This window comes from Cervus canadensis, chromosome 22 (genome assembly GCF_019320065.1).
Source record: "Cervus canadensis isolate Bull #8, Minnesota chromosome 22, ASM1932006v1, whole genome shotgun sequence".
In the NCBI taxonomy this organism is placed as follows: Eukaryota; Metazoa; Chordata; class Mammalia; order Artiodactyla; family Cervidae; genus Cervus; species Cervus canadensis.
The window spans coordinates 935,777-959,133 of NC_057407.1; the positions used below are offsets into that span (position 1 = coordinate 935,777).

Below are 23,357 nucleotides of genomic sequence, written 5' to 3' on the forward strand. Positions count from 1 at the left end.
CAGTCACACAGTCATATATACACAGACACACACACGTACACACACAGATAGTCATATATACACAGACACACACACAGAATACCACACACATATACACACGAACACACACACAGTCACACAGTCATATATACACAGACACACACCTGTACACACACACTCATATATACACAGACATACATACAGAATACCACTCACACGTACACACACATACACCATGTCTACATCTACATACACACACAATCATATATACATACACACACACAGAATACCACTCACATGTACATACAGATACAATCATATATACACACACATGTAATGCTACACACACACGTAATATAACACACACATCACACCCACATAACACGCACACACCACACACACTCAAATACCACACATACATGTAATACCACACACATGTATACACACATACAATCATACACACACATAATACCACACACATACACACAGATACACACTCATACACACACACAACACACGTACACATACAACATATATGCACACATACACATAAAACCACACACATGTACACAGAGACGCACAATCATATGCACACATACACACATACCATGACACACGTACATACACATACAATCACATACACATACATTCATATATACACACATACACACGCATATACACACAATACCTCATACACATACAATCATATACACACAGACACACGCACGTAATACTACACACAAACACATATAATAACACGCACACACCACACACACTCAAATACCACACATACATGTAATACCACATACATGCACACACACAATCATATACACATATAATCACACACACATAATCACATATATGCACACAATACCATATACACACATACACATACAATCATGTATATACACAGACACACACAGGTAATACCACACACGTAATCACATATATGCACACAATACCATATACACACATACACATACAATCATGTATATACACAGACACACACAGGTAATACCACACACATGTAATCGCATATATGCACACAATACCACATACACACATACACATACAATCATATATACACACACATGCAATAACATGCACACGCCACACACACTCAAACACCACACACACGCCACGCACACAAGTAATACCACACACATACCACACACACCACACACACACATCCCAGTGCACACACGCACACTACCACACAGATGTAACGCCACACACAGGGACACTCCACACGCAATGCACACGTGCGTGCAGCTGAAAGAACACACCACAAAAGGGTCTCTCTTGAGGCGATCAGATTAAGGTTAGTTTTGGGTTTTTGTCCTTCTGTATGTTTCAAAACGTCTACAGTGAACTGGTATTTTGTCACTGGGGAGGGGGAAAGTTAAGGCTGTGTTATCATTTTTTGAAAACTCACACTCGTCCATCAGGACAGACACACAAAGCCTGGAAATAAAGCCGGCAGCTCTGCAATCAGCCCGCAATCGTATCTCCCGAGAAGCGCCTGTAATTGGAGCTGGCGCGTTCGGGCGTGAAAGCGGGGGGCGAGGTGTCGCGGGCTTGGAGACGAGGAGCCGGTGGGGGGTGAGGAGGGGATGACAGCCGGGCTGAAGGGCCCTTAATGGAGCCGCGAGGCGGCCGAGGCCTGCTCAGGGCCATCAACACAATCCCCTGAGCGCCACCGAGACAGAAAAAGCAATTATCAGAAACCGCGCCACGAGGCGCTTTTCATTTCATTCTGCCGTCTTTGCTTCTCGGAAACACACCTGTGGGCTTGCCCTGGTCCCTTCTGGGCCGGCGGGGAAACGGCTGCACCGCCTCCTCCCGGCCCCCAGAAGCAGCCCTCCGCTCCTCCTGGCGGGACCCAACCCTGCTCCGGACTGGATCCCAGCTCACGACTTACTTTGACCAAATGCAGCCCAGGTGACACCTGGCCAGGTCTGCACCCAGGCTCCAGAGGTCTTGCAGCTTCAGAAACCCTGCTGGCCAGAGAGCAGTGGACGCCTCCCCAGCCTGACGCCTGCTGCCCAGACTCAGGGGCCACCAGCCAGACGAACGGCAGGCATTGAGTCACCACGACAGCTGAGTGGCTGACGCTGCTGTCACGCTGGCCCGGGTGGGGAACCTTGGCTCAGTCTATACCTGCCCTCAGACACGGCGGGGCCCCACCTGGAGGCTCGTTCTCCTGAGGTGGACGTCTGGGCGTCCCAGCCCACCCCCAGGGCACGCCAGGTCCCACACCATCACAGGCAAACAGCCCCAGATGGTACCAGGTCAGCAAGCCCTGCACCGACTCACTTCTCAAGTTATTTACTGTAAATCACAAAGCACGTGAGCAACGGTGCCAACTCGCTGGAAAAGCCTCTGATGCTGCAACGACTGAGGGCAGGAGAGAAGGGGAGACAGAGGCTGAGATGGTTGGACGGCATCACCGACTCGATGGACATGAGTCTGAGCAAGCTCCGGGAGACACTGAAGGACAGGGAGGCCTGGCGTGCTGCATTCCATGGGGGCGCAGAGTCGGACACGACTGAACAGCAGCAGACAGCGTGAGCAAAGCCTCATCCCTGCCATCCTGTCACTGGGGCGGGGACTTGCCAGGCCTTTCTCTACCGTTGCACGCAGGTCTCTACCTCCAGATAAGTCTTGTGTTTGGGTCCTTCTTTCCATAAATAGGATTCTAGTTGTTTCCCTTAACAATACGCCCTGGCAGCCCGTCCAAACCTAGAATTACAGGTCTCTCTCCTTCCTTTCAGGGGGTCTGCGTGTGCCCAGGTCTGGACCAGCCACCCCTCCGGGAGGGCGCCAAAGCTGTTCTTGCCTCTTCACTAGAGCAGGTTTGCACACCCGTCTCGGGTTCCCTCTTCCCTCCCCCCACAGCCAGAAGCCTGCAGAACACGGGACTGTCAGTTTTACCTTTCTCGTCTTAATCTAAAAAGCATGCATGCTGAAGCTGCTATTTTTATCCAAGAACAAAAAAATCTCCTTCCATTTACTTACTCTTGCACCCCTGATTGATTTTTCTGAGTCAAAGGCCTTGTATTTAAAAAAAAAGAAAAAGAGGTTCCCTACTCTTGCATAATAAAATAAACATCAGATTCTCACGAGCAGGAAAAGAATCAGTACAAAAATGGAAGACACGCTATTCACAGAAGTAAGTGCAAAAGGAACCCAGAGAGATCAGAAAAGACAAAAAGACACGCAAAACAGAAGCAGGAGCGTGAAGTGGCAGGGAGCCCCTCCTGAGTGGCAAGCCCAGCCCGGGGAAGGTGGACTTGCTTCCACACCCTCTTCCTGCCCCGGGGGGGGGCGGGGATCCTGGGAGTCAAGCCTGAGTCCACACGAAGGCCAGGGGCTCAAGGCTTTCCCAGCTGGAATGGATCCCTGTTTCCAGCCACATTCCCTGGACTCTCGGGCTGTGTGACCCAAGCAGGTCAGCGGCCGGGCTCAGCGCCTGCGGCTCCGTGAACGGACGTCAGACGCCGCTGGATCTGGGATCTCGCCTCGCCACTCACTCGGGAGCCTGGGCAAACACCGTCAGCTCTCCGACCACCGCCTTCCTTGCTGGAGGTGCCAACAGCAAGAAGGGCCGCGTGTGGTCCGGGGCAGGAACGTTCCTTCTGCAACAAGAGGTGGCTCTGGAGCCTCTGGCAACACAGGGCGGTGAGGGGCCCGTCCCCCAGGCGTGCAGGGCTCGCCACCCCCAGCAGGGCCCCAGCACCCTGTCCTCGAGGATGGGGCAGCCTCTGGGGGCGCCCAGAGGCTGGGGCGCCGGCCCAGACCAGTCTGGACCGGCCAGCACCCACCAGGCCCTGTCCTCCCAGGGATGGCATTCCCATCACAACCGCCTCGCAGCCTCTGGGGCTCTGCCCGGCTATGCACTTGGCCCCGGCCTCCTGGGTCCGCAGGCCCCGTGCCCCACAGGCTAGAGCTCTGCTTGTGGCCATTTTGGCCGCTGGGGTAGAAGGGGGGGCATACTTGCCCCTCCCCTGCACCGCGGCTTCACCCCACTTCTCTGCGCTTCCTGGTCCTGCACTTCCCCCCGAAACTCGGCCCGGCAGTGACCTCCGACCCCGGGACCGCACACAGCCCCGCCCGGTTCCCACTGAGCTCCTGGGAGCCCCTAGAAGGAGAGGCGCCCAGACTGAGGGAGACAGGCTGTGCGGTTTAGGGACAGTCCTGCTGGCACCCTCACAGCCATAAAAGGCAAGATAAGGAAGAATCAAAAAAAAAAAGCATAAAAAAGCTCCAAACAGACACGTACCAAGATCACAAGAAACACTTCACTCCTGCCCCAGTGCCCTCAGCCATTAGGCAAGCATTCTCAAATCTCGTGCTGGGGGGAGGGAAGGCTACCCAGAAACACGGCGCACCCCCCTGGGGTCTCCGCTCTGCACGCACATCACCCGGGCTTCCCCCGTCACCCCAAACCCCGGCCACCCCCCAGCGACCTGGCCCGGGAGAGGAGACCGCAGCGCCCGGTCACAGCTGGCTGGCTGCACTCCCACCTTAGGGGGTCCGCCCCAGTGGGTTCACCCTGCGGGCCTGGGGAGGGGCTTCCTGAGTGGTGCCTGGGAGGGGAGGGGTCCTGGGAGGGGGGTGTCGCCCTCATTTCCCAAGTCCTCCTCCGCCTTGGGGGAGACCAAAGGGAGGGACTGTGGAAAAGGAAGGGGTTTCTGGGCAGGCTTGTCTGGAGACTTTCACGCGGGAGATCTGCACTCGCGTTCACACGTCACGAGCCCTTTAAACCAGAACACCCCCGACGCCTCTCGCTTTCTGTCCCAAAGTCCACCGGAGCCGTGGGAGCGCCTGTGCAGGAGGAACGCAATGTCTGACAGGGTGCTGGGTGTTCGCGAGCATCCTCTAGCACCCCCAGCCTCTGGGGGGGGGTTGTACCACACGAGGGCCGTCAGACCCTGGTCAGACCCCAGCCATGCCCGGGGGGCTGCCCCCACATTGCTCAACCTCAGCGAGAAAAGCAGAAGGTAAAACCTGAATTCAGACAATTTCACTTCCCACGAGCCACCGTGACCCGGGCGCGGGGAAAGCCCAGAGTCAGCGGTGGGCTCACGTGAGCCGTGCTCTGCCCTCTGCGACAGGGGGATGGCCGCTGAGCAAAGCTGGGGGTGTACGTGCATGCAGCCCCACGCAGCACAGGGCGCTGTCCTGGCCCCCCGCCCCGCGTCTCAGCACCCCGCCCACCCCCTTCCCTGGATCTCAGCCCCCCACCCACAGACCCCTTCCCGCCCCGCACCTCAGCCCCCTGCCCACAGACCCCTGCCCACCCCGTGTCTCAGCACCCCCCGCCCACCCCCCACCTCGCCCCCAGTCTCAGCCCCCACCCGCCCACAGACCCCCGCCCCGCCCCGCGTCTCAGCCCCCTGCCCACACGCAGGCACACGGCGGCCAGGCGTGGGTCAGAGGACGCGTGAAGGGCAGGTGCCAACGCGAGAAGGCGGCACGGGGCGCACGTGGGTGGGAACACGGGACACGGCGCTTGGTCAGGACGGCGGCCGCCAGCCGGCGCTGACTCTGTGCAGCTGGGTGCTGGCAGACTTGTGGGGCAAGTGTCACTATTTCCAGAGCAAGGCGTCCCCCGCAAGCCTCCTGTGACCCCAGACCTCCCCATGGACGCAGGGTCACCCAGCTGCATCGCTGGTACTGCCCCACTGATACAGGATCGTACCCTGCCCATGAACCGACTGAGTTAATATTTACCTGATTACTTCTTTACACAGGGACTCACACCTTGTATCAACGTCTCTATCAGACATTTACTTTCACTGCTGTTAATGGAAAACCGGTCCCTTCCCGGAAACAGAGAGGGGCTGGCACAGACTGCCATTCGCCTGCCCAGCATCCACTCTCTCCTTTCTGGGTAGTGACCTAATCCCTGGAGAAGGGAAAGGCCGCCCACCGCAGTACTCTGGCCTGGAGAATCTCCATGGACAGAAGAGCCTGGTGGGCCACAGTCCACGGGGTCACAAAGAGTTGGACACGACTAGTGACTAGCACTTTCACTCTTTTCCAACCCCAATTTTATTCAGATCAGCTGTGAAACCAGCTAAAGCACTCTTATCCACAGCCTCTCTAGTAGCTTAGCAATGGGTGTGGCAACATGACTAAGTTCTGTGACGTGAAAGTCGCTCAGTCGTGTCCGACTCTTTGTGACCCCAGGGACTATACAGTCCAGGGAATTCTCCAGGCCAGAATACTGGAGTGGGTAGCCTTTCCCTCCTCCAGGGGATCTTCCCAACCCAGGAATCAAACTCAGGTCTCCCGCGTTGCAGGCAGATTCCTTACCAGCTGAGCCACCACGGAAGCCCCTGGCTAAGTTCTAGGCGTTAAGATGTAAGAGGAAATCGATAGGTGAAATTAGAGAGAGGGAAGGCAGGCAGCAATTCCAAAATCTGAGACATAAATGTGATGTGATGGCTGGAGCTCCAGCTGCCATCATGGACCACGAGGGACACTTAAGGCTGGACGCTCGCCTCTCTGGCAGAACAGAAGCAAGCTGGTTTCCTGATGACCCAGTAGAGCCACCCTCCCTGGGTGGACTGTCACGCTTGCCGAGTCGTGTCCGACTCTCTGCCACCCCGTGGACTGCAGCACACCAGGCTTCCTCGTCCTTCACTGTCTCCCAGAGTTTGCTCAGACTCACGTTCCTTGAGCCAGTGATGCCATCCAACCATCTCATCCTCTGTTGCCAGTGATCTAGCAACGTCCCACTCCTTCAGTACTGATGCTGAAGCTCCAATACTTTGGCCAGTTGATACGAAGAGCTGACTCCTTGGAAAAGACCCTGATGCTGAGAAAGATTGAAGGCGGGAGGAGAAGGGGGCGACAGAGCATGAGACGGTTGGATGGCATCACCGACTCGATGGACATGAGTTTGAGCAAGCTCCAGGAGATAGCGGAGGACAGGGGAGCCTGGCGCGCCGCAGCCCGTGGGGTTCTAGAGTTGGACACGACTTAGCGACAACACCAGACAAGAGGAGGAGGCCCTTCTTAGCTGTGTCACCTCCCTCACTGCTCTGTCGTGTCCCCCCGCCCTGGTGGCCGCACCGTCCCCTCCTGGCCTCTGCTCAGCTGTCACCACCTGGGTGAGGACAGCCTCCCCAGCCCCACCGCCCACCCCAGCCAATTTCTCTCCCTCCCCGTTACACGCTCTGAAGTCACTCGTTCCCACGTGGGGTCTGACAGGGCGGAGCCAGTGTGAACCCCGAGTGGCAGTGCTGGGATGAACCAGCGAACGAATCGATGAAGCGAAGAGGGAGGGAGGCCCAGGCGTGAGGAGGCAATGGCCGAGGTCCTCTGCACACACTGACCCCCAATCCCAGCCCCCGCCCGAGCCCCAGCCCTGAGCTGGACACGGAGCCCCGCCGCCTGTCTCAGCAGTTCTGTCGCTGGCGCAAGGAGAGCGGGGACAGCACTAACGAGTTCCTCTTCTCGCTCGCTCTTTAAAGGGGGCCTTAAAGTCGGACGCATTTTATGGGGAAGCCAGCGGTTCTACCATGACAGTGACAAGCCACCGCTAAAAGGGAAATGCGACTCTTGGAAGCGGGGCAGAGACGCACCAGCTGCAGGGGAAGCACCTGGGTCAGGGGTCCCGACGCTGCCATCCTGCCCCTGAGACCAGCCCACGTCTGGACCGCGTCCAAACCTGTGCCCACACGGACGTGAGACAGAGCCTCAGCGTCGTGCCCCGCACACCGCGTGTCCAGTGAAGGCCAGCTGACCCCCTTTAGGTCTCGAGCTCAAGAGGGATGTCTGTGTCCACTTGGGTCACTTAGAAGTCTCAGCACGGGCCTGTCCACACGTCTCAGGGCGCCTGCTCCTGCCTGCAGACTTCAGTTCACAGGGCGCCAAACGCTTTACCAAACGCTTCGAGCTCGGGCACGAGGAGGGGGCCTGACTGGCCCCTGAGCAGCCTGGCCCTCAGCCCCTCTCAGGGACCCTGGACTGTCCCTTGACCTTGAGATGAAGCAGCGCACATGATTCCTCTCCTTTTATTTTTTTTTGGTAAAAGAGTTTTCACCAAATAAACCCTCTAAGCGATTTTTCCGATCTGGTGACATCTGCACAATAGCCAGGAAAAGAAATAATTACTATTATGGTGGCAGAATGATCCGGCCCCTCTCCAGGACTCCGGGAACTCAGGGAGGGAGGGAGACCGGCCCCCTCGCCCCGACGCTGACGGCCCCTGCACCGGCCCTGCCCAGCTGGCTTTCTGGGCTGAAGGAGGGGAGCACGGTGGAGAGGGCCGTCACGGCCTCCACGCAGAGCGGAGCGGAGGGGAGGGGAGGAGCCACCCGCTTATTGCACAGAGTCTGCGCCGGCGCGAGGATGGACGGTTTCTAGGGGACCTCTCAGGCCATCGCTCAGACGGGCCCATTGCTCAGATGGGAAGACTGAGGTTCCGGCAGGTAAACTGACTCATCCCAGCCACACTGCCAGAAACACGGGCCAGGCCCTGAGCCGGGCCCCTCTGCCTCCGTCCACGGGCGTCGCAGAGCTTACCCTGGCTGGGCTCACGCTGCCACTGACAACCCCCCCGGCCCCCCCGCCCCGTGGCGCTCAGGGGGTGGAGACGCAGCAGCGCTGTCTGAGGACTCGGGGGTGGGAGGACCGTGTTTCTGCTCCCAGGACTGACTCCGACACTGCTGGTCCCCGGGCGGAGCCTGGTGCCACTGCCGGAGGCAAGCCTCTCCCAGCAGACCCCTGGGAGGGGCGGTGGGGGGCGGACTCCCCTCGGGCGCTTCTGCCTGGCGGTGCGGAAACCCCAGGGCCCCCCGGCGTGGGGGCCGTGCTCCAAGCCGGGGTGCTCGCAAGCACGGCCGGTCGGACAGAGCCCGCTCCCCAACCCCAAAGCAGTTCTGCGGAAGTCAAGACCTTGGCAAGGGCAAGAACACGGGGGCCTGACCCAGCCCTGTCCGTCCCCGGAGGCTGTGCAGGCTTGGGCAGCCAGCTTGCAGGCACGCTGAATGTTGTCACCACCCTGCTGCAAGCAGTCAACGAGGAGCGGTCCGCGGAAAACATTACTAGCGTGGAGATGACGGATTCTCCCCCGGCAGGAAAGCCTCAGTCGACTTTCCAGTCCAAATTTGTACACATGTACATGATTCACCAGTCCGAACTTGGGCAAACCCACAGAAACCGTGGTTTTTCATCAGCTGCCTTGGAATTCAGCAGACATTCGGAGACCCTGCTAGGTGCAACGTTCTGGGCAGGGGTCAGGAAGCCTGGGTCGTCGGCCACTGCTGGCCTGAGTGCTTACTGGGGGGCACGTCTGAGGCGGACCACACTGAGAGAGCGGCCTGCAGTGGGCGGGCGTCCCCAGTCAGGCGATGACCAGCCTGCCTGCTTCCTGGGACTCCCCAGGCAACGCCCTTCCTCCCCGATGCTGTGTCTCGTTTGGGGCGCTGGGTCAGTTGGCTGGCTTGGATCGGGGAGGGGCGAGAGGATGGGGGCGTCCGTCTCCAGCAGGTGGGGCCCCTGCTGCCCACCCCGTGCTTCCAGAACCGGGGCAGGAGTCCATGCAGGTCCCAGGGAAGCCGCTCCCTGGTGTGGCCGGGGCACAGACTGCACCCTGACCTTCACGCCCGGCAGCACCTTGGTCTGCGTGGGTCCGGCCCGCGCTGCAGGCCTTGCTGGGCTCACTTTTTGCAGATGAGGACACAGAGGCCCCGAGAGGCGCAGCACACAGCCCATCCAGGGCCAAGCTCGGGCGCGGCCCCCCGGCCACCTTCGCCCCCCACCCCCGTGCGTCCTGCAGACTCACTTCTCTGGCGCGGCCTCTGGGAGCCCAGCTCTCCTGCGTGGACTCACCTGCCCTCCTAGACCGGGCCTCCTCCCTGAATGTCCAGGCAGGCCCTGACCGCGCGAGGCCCCCAGGGCTTGATCACGAGATGCTCCTGACCTGAGTCTCCCCCGAGGCCCCCAGCAGCCTCTGATTGCTCCCTCTCGCCACCCACGGGACGGCACTCAAGGGAGGCCCTGCCCATCTGGCTGTTGGATGAAGCAGGGACCCTTCTTCCAACCCTGGAAGCAACGTGCGGAGTGAAACCAAGCGAAGGCCACGGAGCCCCCGGGCAGGGGCAGGCGCGTGCAGCTGACCATTTATCATTGCAGGCTGGTGACACGCACACTTGAGAATCGCCCCAGAGGCCTGTGAGGCCTCCTGGCTGCCGCACGGGGGTCCTTTCCCGGGGTGCAGGGGGGTGCCAGCTGCCCCCCTCTCCTCCTCCTGCCCCAGCCCTGGAAGCATCACAGCCAGTTATTTTTAGCTCCTGGCAGCAGGCGGCCGGTCACATGCCGCTTGAGCTTGCACTTCAGAAAGGCTGCATCTCGGGGGCGGAGGCGATGCCCCTCCCCCGGGCTCCCTCCCCACCCCACCCCCCACTGCGGGACATGTGGTGCGGACCCCCCCTCGCCCACGCCCCGGGGGACGAGCTGCAATGCCGCCAACCTGGCCCCCTGAGCTTGCAAATTTCTTTCAGCAGCTCCTTTCTCGGCCGTCTCCAGCCAGAACTATTTCTAATGTTAATTTACTAAAAGGTCAGCGGGCCGGGACGCGTGGGGGACCCAGTCCTGGGAACCTGGGGTCTTGGGGCCAACCTGCGGATCAGGATGAGACCCTGAACCCGGAAAGGGGGAGACGGATCCACTGCGGGTGCAGCTTTGTTGGGGACCCAAAGCCCAGTGGCTACGACCCCACCTTCAGCTTCAGCTGTGAGCCTGTGGGGAGGAACTCCTGCCCGGCGGCCCTGAGCCCCACGGGCCCTCAATGCCCTGCGGTGGCAATCACGGGCACCCTCTGCAGCCCCAGCTCACGAGGAAGGGGGCACCGTCTGCTGCTGAGACGAGGGGCTGGGGCCTGGGCCCGGGCGCTCCCTCCAGGCCCCATCTCTCGCCCCAGCCGCTCCAGGGCCCTGGTCTCACGTGCGCCGGAGGAGTCTGCTGGGTCACGAACACTGATTGGGCCGATCCACCTGGCTCGAACGTCTTCAGGAAAAGACTCAGTATTTGCAGATGGGAAAAATAACCCACAGTAAACATGACCAAAACCAGGCGCATGGCGGACACGACTGGGCGGCTGAAGAACAGGCCGGCTGCAGCCCGCTCCAAGGCAGACGGCGTCTGGGGGCCTCCCTGGTGGTCCAGGGGTTAAGAACCCACCTGCCAAGGCAGAGGACACGGGTTCGATCCCTGGTCCGGGAAGATCGCACGTGCCACGGGGCAACCAAGGCTGTGAACCACAGCTACTAAGGCCAGGAGCAAGAGTCTGCGGGCCACAACCGCTGAGGCCCGTGTTCCACACCAGAGAAGCCCCCAGATGAGGAGCTGGCAGACCACGGCGAGAGAGCAGCCCCCGCTCAACTACAGAAAACCCACACGCACCACAGCAAAGAGCCCAGCCCAGCCCTTAAAAAATCAAACTGCTCAGAGGGGGACCAAGGTGTTGTAACGTGAACTGCCTTGAAGGCCGGTCTTCCAGACGCCAGGTCAAATGTGACTTCCGTTATGTACACATTATAATCAGGTCCCTGTTTTCCCAGTTCCTGGACTGTGCAGAGAGCATCCGGGGGGCTGAGAACCTCCCTCCCTGGATTACCCACTCTTCCTTCCTAACACAGCATCACCTGCAGGCAACCCGACTTTTTCCTCTTCCAAGTGACTCACCTGAACACCCCGGAAACTGCTTCTTCCAGAGACAAGCAGTGAGGTCTGTTTCCTCCTTATCAGAAAGTCTCTGGTATTTCCATCTCGGGTCATGCGAGTGGTTTTCAGTGAACACACAGTCCCTCAGGGGAAACTCCTTTTGAAAGGTAACTGGGTGGCAGGTTATCAGGCGGCTCCCGCCCTGAGATGAGGAAAGACTGGGCTTCCAGAGCATTCCGTGCGGCTGTCACAGCCCCTCCCATGGAGTCCTACTCAGGACTCAGACCGGAACGCGCTTCTAACCCTCAAAAAGGCTGCCAGCTTGCGTCTCCACCTGCTTCTATACATGAGTAGATGAGGCCACATTCCCCAGTGATCACTGTCTAAACCTCTGCAGAGATGGAACCAGCAGTGGGTAAAGACAGGATTGATGCTTTCAAACTGTGGTGCTGGATGAAGACTCTTGAGAGTCCCTTGGACTGCAAGGAGATCCAGCCAGTCCATCCTAAAGGAGATCAGTCCTGGGTGTTCATTGGAAGGACTGATGCTGAAGCTGAAAGTCCAATACTTTGGCCACCTGATGCGAAGAACAGACTCATTGTCAAAGACCCTGATGCTGGGAAAGATTGAAGGCGGGAGGAGAAGGGGATGACAGAGGATGAGATGGTTGGATGGCATCACTGACTCAATGGACATGGGTTTGGGTGGACTCCGGGAGCTGGTGATGGACAGGGAGGCCTGGCGTGCTGTGGTCCATGGGGTCACAAAGAGTCAGACACGACTGAGCGGCTGAAAAGCAGCAACAAAAGGAAGCCTCCAGATCTGGATGAAGAGGCTGCTCGGTGACAGGGACACCCTGTGGAGGGTGACACGGAGTTTGGATGAAATAAAGCGGGAGGGTGAGCCGCCTGCGGCAGAGAAGATGCAAACTGGCCACCTGGTCTGGGAAGCTGGACCAGGAGGCTCTGTTCCTGAAGGTCACATCTGGGGTGAGGAAGGCTGGGGTCTCTGGGCCGGGGGGCAGTGTGGATGTTTACTGAGCATCCATCGTGTGACCGGCAGCTACCGCCCCGAGTTCCCTCACCAGGTAGAGGCTGTGAGTCACAGGAGGCTCGCGGAGGATTCACGCCCTGTCCCAGGTTTCCAGTCGTGTCCGTCTCCCCACGATGAACCCCCAGGGTGAGGACCGCCCCCTTTACCCCAGGGACACTTGCACCAGACCCCAGGGGACCCCGGAGGCTCCTCAGAAGGTCCCTGCCCTTTCCACAGCCCACGGCCCAGCACAGACCTCAGCGGGAGGCTTCCAGACCACATCTGCTGCAGGAGATGCCCAGTCTGCCTCCTGCAGATATTACACATCCAGTGCCAACAATGTCGACGCTACGCCTTATTTAAAGTAAATCCTAGGAACTTCCCTGGGGATCCAGTGGCTAAGACCCCACACTCCCAATGCAGGGTCGATCCCTGCTCCGGGAATCAGATTCCACAGGCCACAACTAAGAGTTCACGCGTCACAACTAAAGATCTCACATGCTGCAGACCTGGTGCAACAAAATAAATACTTCAATCAAAGTAAATAAACATTAAAATAATTAAACGCTAGAGAAGAAACACCAGCAGCGACCTGGGTGCTTCTTGGAACCTGCCCAGTTGAATCTGAAAATCTGGGGGCTGGCCAGCGTCTGCGTTTCCACCGGCCTCCCAGGAGCGTCTGCCAGCGACATGAACCTCCCTTCTGTCCATCCGTCCCACGGCCACGGGCGGCCTCCCTGCGGTTATTACCACCATCAGCTCCACTTCGATGAGGAGCACAGAGGTTCCCTTGGGGCTCAGCAGGTGGAGAGTCCGCCTGCAATGCGGGAGACCTGGGTTTGATCCCTGGGTTGGGAAGATCCCCTGGAGAAGGGAAAGGCCACCCGCTCCAGCATTCTGGCCTGGAGAATTCCATGGACTGTATAGTCCTTGGGGTCGCAAAGAGTCGGACACGACTGAGCGACTTTCACCTCAAAGAGAGGCTCACAGAGGTTTGGTTTTATGCAAGAAAGAGGCAAGTGACCAAAGAGACTCAGGGCAGAGACTTCGCATCCGAGCTGGCAGGGCAGGGACGTGGGCCGTGACTGCGGACGGAGCAGGAGGAACCGCGAGACCCGGACGCCACGTGGAGGCGGCTGGGCCCCTCCCCGAGAGGCCGGCAGCGGGTTCACCCCTCCGCCGGGGCTGGGCCCCACGACTATTTAGGCATCAATCTCACTTTCACATTTACTAAGTAAGGCAAGAAAAATGAACACATGAGTCAAACGCTGCAAACAAAACGCATGACCTTAGCTGACAGAAGCACAGAACTGATGCAGCGAGGGACCATGACTCAGAACTCTCCCCGCGCGGGGGCCACACCCGCACTGTTTTCCCCTCTGAATTTCCCCAAAGCTGGGCTTCTGCCTGGGCAGGGCCCCCACCCAGGGGGCCAGGCAGAACCTCCCCCAGGACTTCCTCTTCTGAGACGCCCCCGCCCCGGCTGAGTTCTTTAAAAAGAAACGCAGACCAACTGCCTTCAACACTTTCCCTAAATATCTGCAGATAATGAATTCACTGCTGATTAGTGAGAAACGGTTCTTTTCTCCTTTGTCACTAAAGACGGGGCAGCCCGGGTCCCGCCCCCGGTGGAATCCGGGACGCACTGGGTGCTGCCCACGGGAAGGGCCCGGAGCCTCGGGGTCCTGGAGACGGACGGGCATCCCGCCTGCAGCAGGAGGATCGGGGGCCGCCCGCCCCCGGGGCCCCACCCGCCCCCGGGGCGCCCCGCTCCTGCTCCGAGGGCTTTCCAGTGAGTCACCAGGAGCAGCTGGTGGCCGGGGACGGCGTGAACACGAGCCCGGTTTCTCGGCGCTGTATCTGGAACAGCACAGAAACTCCCGCCCCGCCTTCCACCTGCTCTGACCCCCCAGAGCCCCCCGCCAGTGCCCTCCGCTCCCCCACCGGCCGTGCCCTGGACCCCGTCACCCGGGGTGGTCGCCCTCTGCTGAGGGTCCCTTCCTGAACCCCAAGGTCCACGGCGTCTCATCTCGGAGCCCCGAGCGTTGCAGGCCGGGGTCTCGCTCCACCTCTGCTCCTGACGCGACCCCAGGGTCCAGGCCGGGACTTCCCCTGGAAGGACGTGAGCCCATGAGCCCATGTATCTGGGTTTCACTCACACGGGCTCCCCTTCCTGAAACAGCAGTTCTCAAACCACAGCTGCTCATCAGACTCACCCGGGGGGCTCAAGGGTCCCGACACACCCGGCCACACCCAACAGATCAGTCTCTGTGGAACGAGGGACCCTGGCAAAGACTCCCCAGTGTTTTGGGGGGACCCCAGTGTGAACCACGACGCTCAGCGACTGGCGCTGGCTCCACACCCTTGCTCTCCCCTCAAGCTCCTACTCATCCCAGAAAACCCAGCATCCCGCTGGCCCCTGGCGCTGGGAGGCTGTGTACTTGCAAGAGGCCTAGCCCACCTGGAGCACCTGAGTTGCGGCCTCGGGGGTCCTCTGCTCCAGCCTTGGCTGCCAGAGCCCAGAGTCCTGGCCCCACCGCGGGGTCCTCCCCACCCTGCGGACATGGACACTTGCACGCGGGCGTTTGCTGACATTCACGGCGTCTCTGCTCTTACCCACTCTGGGCCATACACTCCTCCTTTCATTCCACAAACCCTGGTGATGCCTCCACACTCTGCTCAGCAAGGAGGAGGCTGTGGGACCACAGGCGGGACGACCGTCTCCACCTGCCGGGAGCTTGCTGCCGTCAGCAGAAGGGAGAGTTTCCTCCAGGGATAGTGAGAACCCTGCCAAGGCTGGGCTCTTCATGGGGGCTGCGTACAGCGGGCAGGGCCCGTGTCCACGTGTTCCCCCTCGCAGAGCACCTGACCAGGGCCAGTGTACGATCAGGCACGTCCACCTGATCGCGAACGTTCACCGCATCAGAACGCAGTGCGCTGATGACCCTGACATCCTCCTCCACGCCGGAGCTTCGGAAAGCCGACGGGGACGGGTGAGAGAGAGGTCACACGGTGAGCTGAACACGGCTCAGAAAATATACAAGATGGAAACGGTTGAGAAAAGATCCCTTAAAAATGAGCCTGGGGTGTGGCCAGTAGAGGAGAGGGTGCTTGGAGTGTCCACGCTGTGTCCTCCCTGCTAACAGAGCCTGGTTTGCTCGGGATCAGCAAACACGCAGCGAACAAGCTGGACGTCCTGCCCCCCACCACTGGACGCAGTCAGCTGATGCCGGCCCTGCACGCAGTGCAGTGGAACTCGGCGGGAGTGCTGAGACAGGTCTGCTTTCCCGGCAGGAGCCCAGCCCGGCCTCTCCACCGCTTTCTGCATCTCCTTCCTGCGAGACCGCAGGCTGGAGCTGGTACCCGTCGGCATGAAAGCCACGTGCTAAGAACAGCTGAGCAAAGCTGCAGATGCAGCCTCGGGCCCAGCAGCCCGGCAGTGTCCTGAACCCACCTCGGGCTCTGCTTGTCCTGGGAGAAAAACAACCCCTCATTTGAAATAATCTACCAAGATCGGGGTCTGACGCCGGTACGTGCACCCTGTGGATGAGGAGGGCCTCCGACCCTCACCTCTGAATCGGGGGGATGGACTCAAGTGTTACAAGGCTTGGAGATAATGCGTGACAAGGGCCCCAGCCAGAGCCTGGCACGCAACTGGCACTTAATGAACGGCAGGGATAAAGTTCTCATTTCTGGCAGGGTCCTCTGTGTCCATGAGGTCGCCGATAAAATTCTAAGGTCAAACAAAACATTTAAGCGAGACGCTAGCTGAGCACCTGTGTCCGCAGGCCACCGGGCGTGGGGAGACGCGGCCAGACCATCCAGCCCATGTCTCCAGGTTTCCGTCTGAACAAGGAAACCCCGGAGCTCAGCTGAGCAACGAGACTTAACCTAAAATCGGGTCAGCATAGGATTTGCAGAAAGCTGTGTTTCTATGGATTGTGTCACAGGAAAGAGCCTTGAAACGACCCTTGGTAGGTCTGTTCGCTTCGAGAAAGTATTGTCTATCCTTCAGCCAATCTCCCCTGGAGCCTCTGCCGCCGGAAAGGGAACCCAAGGACCCAGCACCCCTGCTCCTGGCCTCGACGTCCCCCTGCTGCTCTGCAAGGGGGCTGGAGGGGGCCTTGCTGCTCGCAGAGTGAAGAAGAGGCGCCACCACCCTCTGCTGGCCCCGCACATGCCTATTCTCACTCTGCCAGCGCACCGCCTGCCCATTTGGCAGATGAGAAAACTGAGGCTGGGCATGGCTGGGCATCCGAGGTCCACGGCTGGATCGCAGTCCAGGTGGCTGGGCCCGAGTGTGTCTGCGTCAGGTCGGAGCGGGGTTGGGGGGGCAGGTCCCCGGGGCAGAGGGGTGACAAACGACTATAGACCCAGGAGACAGGGAGGTGACGTCCGCCAGGCCCTGGGTTTTCTCTCCCTGCACCCGGCCGCATCAACGCTCCGACACTCTCCCCACAGAGGCCTGCTTATATCTAACAGCTAAGCGGGGAAGAACGAAGCCCCTCTCCACAGGGGTCACGCCTGGTGTGAACGGGGCAGCAGCGTGGAGAGAGAAAGCAGGCACCAGAGGCCTGGGCTCCAGCCCCTCCAGGACCCCCGCCCCTGCCTCTCCACGAGAACTTATTTCTCCGGGCACTAACCACCAGCACCCGCTTCCTCAGCCAGCACAGGACCCCCTGCACCCCGCTCCTCCCGCGGAGGGGGCCTCGGCCACTCTCAGGACCCCCTGCACCCCGCTCCTCCCGCGGAGGGAGCCTCGGCCACTCTCAGGAGCCCCTGCTCCCCGCTCCTCCCGCGGAGGGAGCCTCGGCCACTCTCAGGAGCCCCTGCTCCCCGCTCCTCCCGCGGAGGGAGCCTCGGCCACTCTCAGGAGCCCCTGCTCCCCGCTCCTCCCGCGGAGGGGGCCTCGGCCACTCTCAGGACCCCCTGCACCCCGCTCCTCCCGCGGAGGGGGCCTCGGCCACTCTCAGGACCCCCTGCTCCCCGCTCCTCCCGCGGAGGGAGCCTCGGCCACTCTCAGGACCCCCTGCTCCCCGCTCCTCCCGCGGAGGGAGCCTCGGCCACTCTCAGGAGCCCCTGCTCCCCGCTCCTCCCGCGGAGGGAGCCTCGGCCACTCTCAGGAGCCCCTGCTCCCCGCTCCTCCCGCGGAGGGAGCCTCGGCCACTCTCAGTGCCAGCCGAGGACGGCACGCAGCTCACGTCTTGAGTAAAAGCACCTCCATCAGGTACTTGCCAGAGAGATCGCCCATGAGTCACTGCAAGAAACACTCAATCAAGCGAGGTGAGTGCCGGCACCCGTCGCCAAGCTATATTCAGCGGTCACCAAGAGTCAGGCCTCAGTTTTAGATGTCACATGGTAACACCAAAAGGCAGGTTGTTTCTTTTTTCTCTTTACTCTTAAAAAAAAAAAAACCCTTCCAATTGTTTTTCAACATTCCAGGATCAGACACACAAACAAGGTATGACAGAGTTGCCCACTCCTATGGGTCTGGCCAAGGGCAGCTGATAGAGGGCGGTTGATGCCAGGACAAAACCAGACTATCTTGAAATTCTTGGAGGTGTTTCGTGTTTGACACAAACACTCTTTGCTTTCAGAACGCCCCCGTGTTGTTCAGCTCCTTGTTACAATCGTTACCGGAGACAAATGTGATAGAGAGTAAGTCATTCCCACCACGGGCCCAACAATGTGGAAAGTACCAGAGTAAATAATGACAGTCCCGCCGTGAAATTCAGGCTAATCCTCAAATGTTACCTCTCAAAGGGCCTCACAGAGATCACTGGGAATGTCTGCAAAGCACAAGACCACACGGCGACCACAGTGAGCAAGGCCGTGGTCAATAATCTCAGTTCTAAGGACCAGGGCCCTCGCATGCATCTGGCTGGAAAAGGGCTCTTGGTAACCAAGTCGCCGTCCAAGGGACTGTCAAGAGTCTTCTCCAGCACCGCAACTCAAAAGGAGATCCAACCGGTCCATCCTAAAGGAAACTGAAGCTGAATATTCATTGGAAGGACTGATGCTGAAGCTGAAACTCCAATACTTTGGCCACCTGATGCAAAGAGCTAAAAAGACCCTGATGCTGGGAGAGATTGAAGGCCGGAGGAGAAGGGGAAGACAGAGGATGAGATGGTTGGATGGTGTCACCGACTCGATGGATATGAGTTTGAGCAGACTCCAGGAGACAGAAAAGGACAGGGAGGCCTGGTGTGCTGTAGTCCATGGGGTCCCAAAGAGTCAGACACGACTGAACCACAACAAACCAAACTGCAGTTCCTTATACACAGAACACCCGAAGCTTCCCCGGTCACCAGGAACCCCCAGGCCCGGCACTGCCCCCCACCCCCTCTGCAGCTCATTGTTTCCACACCGGGCAGAACAGAAGCAAGGTTTCTGCATCTGGGCCACAACGACAGGCAGTGCAGAAATCACCACGTTCAGTCACGAGGACTCTTCCATCTTAACACTTGAGGCAAAGAAGGATCTTGGCTAGGGGCCGTCGAAGACGGCTGACCAGCGAAGGAGCTAGAGACAGACTCGGGCAACAGACGCTGCGCTTTGATGGTTGCTGTGAACTTCGTTACTGAGAAAGAATTAAAGACTTGGCCTGCAGACATGCGCGTGCACGGGTGTGCGTGTAGCTGTGTGTGCGTGTGAACGAGCCCTGTGTTGGGGGGTTTCTCAGGCCTGCATGGCCCTCGAGACCCTGACTGTCCCCCTGGTCTGAGTGCCCTGGACACGCCTGGAGGCCCCCGCAGGCCGTGAACCGGCTTGCACCGAGGGCAGCATCGCCCGCCGTCCCTCGGGGGTAAACCAGGGCCCGTTTCTCACAGCAGATGTGAGAGAGGGTGACGTGGCCCGGGGCGAGCTCGCATACAAACGTATCCTGAGTCTGGGGCTTTTCAGCGGAGACTTCCAATCAGCCTGCATTCAGTCCCGGCCGTAACAGAAACCGTGGGCCAGACACTTGTTTTGCTTACAGAACTGCCTGTTTCTCAGTTAGAAACAGCCCGTGGAGAACGCCTTTCCCCGGTCTCAGGGCGGGAAGCAGAGCGGAGTGTCCGAGGAGGGAGCAGGGTGGGGTGAGGCAGACTCGGGGCCCCGGAGCGGGCCGGTACTCACCATGGTCGTGGGCGAAGACCAGCAGGCCCAGCCCCACCAGCATCTGCGCCAGCTCATCGTAACGGCCGCAGTGCTCGCCGGCTCCGTGGGACACGAACACCAGTGCCCTGCGGGACGAGAGATGGCTGTTAGGGGGGGTCCGGCGGGGTCCTGGGAGCTCGCGACCGCCCAGGCTGCTGGCTGGCAGGGCCTCTGAGGCTAGCGGGCACTGTGGTCAGGGCCTCAGTGAGTGGCCGGGAGACCCCAGCCAAGCCTCCGGGCCCAGGGGAGCCGGCCCCAGAGGACAGGTGACCCCAGAGAGGAGAGCCGCGTGGACAGGGGACCCCAGCTGAGGCTCTGAGCCCAGGGGAGCCGGCCCCAGAGGACAGGTGACCCCAGAGAGGAGAGCTGCGTGGACGGGGGACACCAGACCTAAGGCTGCCGTTTGGGCCCTGAAGCCACAGCTCCCGGCCCTGCGCTGGCGGAGCTGTGGGGACACGAGGCGGCCTGTCACTTGTACGCAGACACCCCCCCCACCCAGTGTTGTGTGCCTCGCTTCATTCCACACGTGCACGTCCTCCCCACCCCAGCAGCCTCGCTGAGGACACACGGACTCTGCTTCTCTGCGCCTGGCACAGTTCTGAGCTGTGCTGGGGAGGAGGGGGAGGGTGGGAAGGGAGGGGGAGGGGATGGGGAGGAGGGGGAGAGGAATGGTGAGATGAAGGGGGAGGGGCAGGGGGATGAGGGAAGGAAGCAGGGACAGCAGCTGCCATCTCGCTGAGCATTTCCTATGTGCCGGTCCCTCCCTTAAGCCCACACGCAGGATTTCTGATCCTTGTTATCATGCTACACGTGACCTCCTTCACAGCCGAGACTGAAAACCAGAGAAGTCACACAGCAAGTGGGTAAAATGCAGATCAGAGCATAGCCGCCCTCTCTCTCCCGGATCTCACTGGGCCTCCTGGGGCTTAGAGGACAAGTCACCTTCTCCCTATCTCTCCAGACCTCCAGCACCTCCCTGCTCCCCACCCATCCTCACAAGGGGCTTCCAGTCTCCTCAGCAGCACCCAGCTCATCCTGGCTCAGGGCCTTTGGTCCCACGTCCCCGCAGCACTCTCTCCCAGATCTCCCCTGGATGCTCCTCATGCTTAGGCCTCACGGCAGACCTCCGCACAATGGCCTCCCCGCCTTGGGCCTTTCTGACCTGCCCCGGGCCCTCACCTCACGTCATGGTTTGCACCGGGCCCTCTGGGCACACCTCAGTTCACCACTGCTTTGCTATTCACTTGCGGGCTCAGTTCCCGGCTCTCTCCTCCCCTTGGAGGTCAGCCCGAGAAGCCAGGAGCCTTGCCCACCATGCGGCCAGCAGAACCCAGAGCTGTGCCAGCCTAGTGGTGCCCTGCAGCAGCCAGCATGTATGCGTGTGGTGGGTGAACCAGCTCCTGTGTTCTCTCTGCAGCTCCCGGCTGCCAGGATGTGGCGGGGCAGAGCGACCACGTGCGTCATGCTCTGAGCAGCGCAGAAGCAGCAGTACTGACCTCATTTGACTTTGTCATCTGTCCTCCCAGCCCTTCTCCTAAAATGCAGGAGACACTTTCACACTCTCTTTACTGCAGCACACAACGTCCAGCCCCCTCCACTTAATCGGACATCGGTCTGGGCCGATTCACCTGACCCTGGCCCTCGGGGTCGGCGGACGGGATTGTCTCAGCTCCCCTGGTGTGTGCTGGAAACTCGAAACAGCCGTCACCTCCAGCTGCACCAGGGGCTGCGCTCCCAGAAGGAACAGCTGAAGCACTTTCCAGTCCTTGGGGAGCGCGGCAGCGGCTGGATTAATTCAGCCCACAGTTAATGCAGGTGGACAAGCCGGGTCACGCAACAGCCAGCCTCTCCCTGTGGTCGGGGCCTGCGGGGCGCACAGTGACCTCAGGGGCTCATTTCACATCCCTGGGAGCAGCGCTCAGCATCGCTGCCTGGAACGGCCTGCTAAGAGGGCCCACCCCGGAGCCGCCAGTGTGGAAAACACTGCTCTGAGGCCGGAGGTCTCATCCGGCGTTCTCCACCCCGGGAGTCACCTGGGGAGCTTTCCACCATGCCTGGCCGCGTCCCAGCCTGGACGCACCTCTGGTTAACGGGTCTGGGTCGCGGAGGGCCCAGAGGTCCCACCGGGTGGCCAAGGTGGAGAGGTACCTCCATCGGGAGCGATGCTGCTCAGAAGCCGTGTGGGATCCCAGGGGCAGGAGGGCTGCCCTTCGGGCGTGGAGACTTGCAGCCACTGTGAGCCACTCGACTCCCAGGGGGACGTGCTGGGGAAACCACAGGCTCCTCTGGACTGAAGAGGCTTCTGGGGCGTGCTGTCGCCGCCCTTGCAGAAACAAGCAGACCCATGCAGGAAGCACAGACCCTCCAGCTCTCTCCCCACAGGTGGCAGACCTGCAGGCTCACCTCCCCTGGCCCAGGCCGGGCTTCTCTGCAGACTCGTGCTCTGCACTGGCCTTGTCTGAATCCGAGCTGCTGCTGCCGTGTTTGGGGGGGGTGTCTTGGTTCCTGGATCCAGCTCGTGCCTGAACCCCAATCCTGAGGCATCAGCCCCCCCCCGAGGGCTCCCACATTCACTGCTTCCTGGACCCAAGCCACAGAGCCCTCTGCTATTTCCGCTGCATCACAATGAAGCTGCTGCCGCCCCGCAGTCACATCCTCATCCCCTCGCTCCCTGGCTGAAGGCTCCCCTTCTCAGTGCTCAGTTACATGGATGGTGGGGTGCTGCTAAGCATTTAATAACCACGGTGGATGGACCTGATTTGTACTGTCTGCCAATTTCCATGGTGTAAATGCTCTCAACACAGCAGATTTTAAGTTATTAACATGACACCAGGGGAGAGGGCGCGGGGGAGGGGTGCACACAGTCAGCTCCCGAGAGCTGGTCAGGCGGACACCCGTTCCTGACCCTGCCGGGCCATGTCCTCAGGGTCTCAGGCTTCTTCTGACTGCTTCGGGGGTAGGGTCTTAAGCGCACGTCGCCATCCGAATGACTCGCCCACGGTCAGCTCTGTTCCTCCTCCCCCGACTGGAAGGTCCCTCCAGGGCAGAAGCCTCGTGGGTCTGTGGGTCTCCTCTCTGAGGATGCGCTCAGCTGAGTTAGATGCCGGCGCACAGCAGGAGCCCAGGAAGGACGGACTACATGACTCCCCTCCCCAGCCCCGTGCCTGGATCCCTCCACCCACCGCAGCCCCCAGGCTCCGACCTTCGGCCCAGGCTGTGGCTCCTCTTCGCCCACCCGCCCGTCAGGGCACCCCCTCCCCGGGCAGCCCCTCCTGTCTCCCCACATCTGCCGTGGCGGAGCCTCTGCTCGCCGGTCCGTCGGAGGACCACATCTGAGGCCCGGCCATCCCCCGGCTCCCAGGCCCCCACCCTGTTCCCACACACACACATGCAGCCGTTCCCGGCCTGAGTGTGCACCCTGTGTCCTCTGGGAAAAGGGCACAGCGCCCCGGCCCCCTGGAACATTCTCCCCGGCCTGCTGCCCGCCCACAGCCCTACTGGGTGAGGGTTTCACAAGACACCATTTC

The 23,357-nt window shown here is 60.1% G+C and overlaps 1 protein-coding gene across 11 annotated transcripts in view; it reads right to left on the bottom strand.

Annotated features, from left to right (window-relative positions):
- Nucleotides 1–23,357, bottom strand: part of MGLL (monoglyceride lipase) — an 86,737-nt gene that overhangs the window by 34,430 nt on the left and 28,950 nt on the right. For 9 of the 11 annotated variants that reach the window (XM_043441891.1, XM_043441893.1, XM_043441890.1 and 6 more), the window contains one exon: nucleotides 19,810–19,916. In XM_043441891.1, the coding sequence (XP_043297826.1) occupies nucleotides 19,810–19,916 (107 nt within the window). Of the gene's footprint in view, nucleotides 1–19,809; nucleotides 19,917–21,326; nucleotides 21,347–23,116; nucleotides 23,311–23,357 lie in introns of those variants that run through there. The other 2 variants (XM_043441888.1, XM_043441895.1) reach the window with 2 other exon arrangements.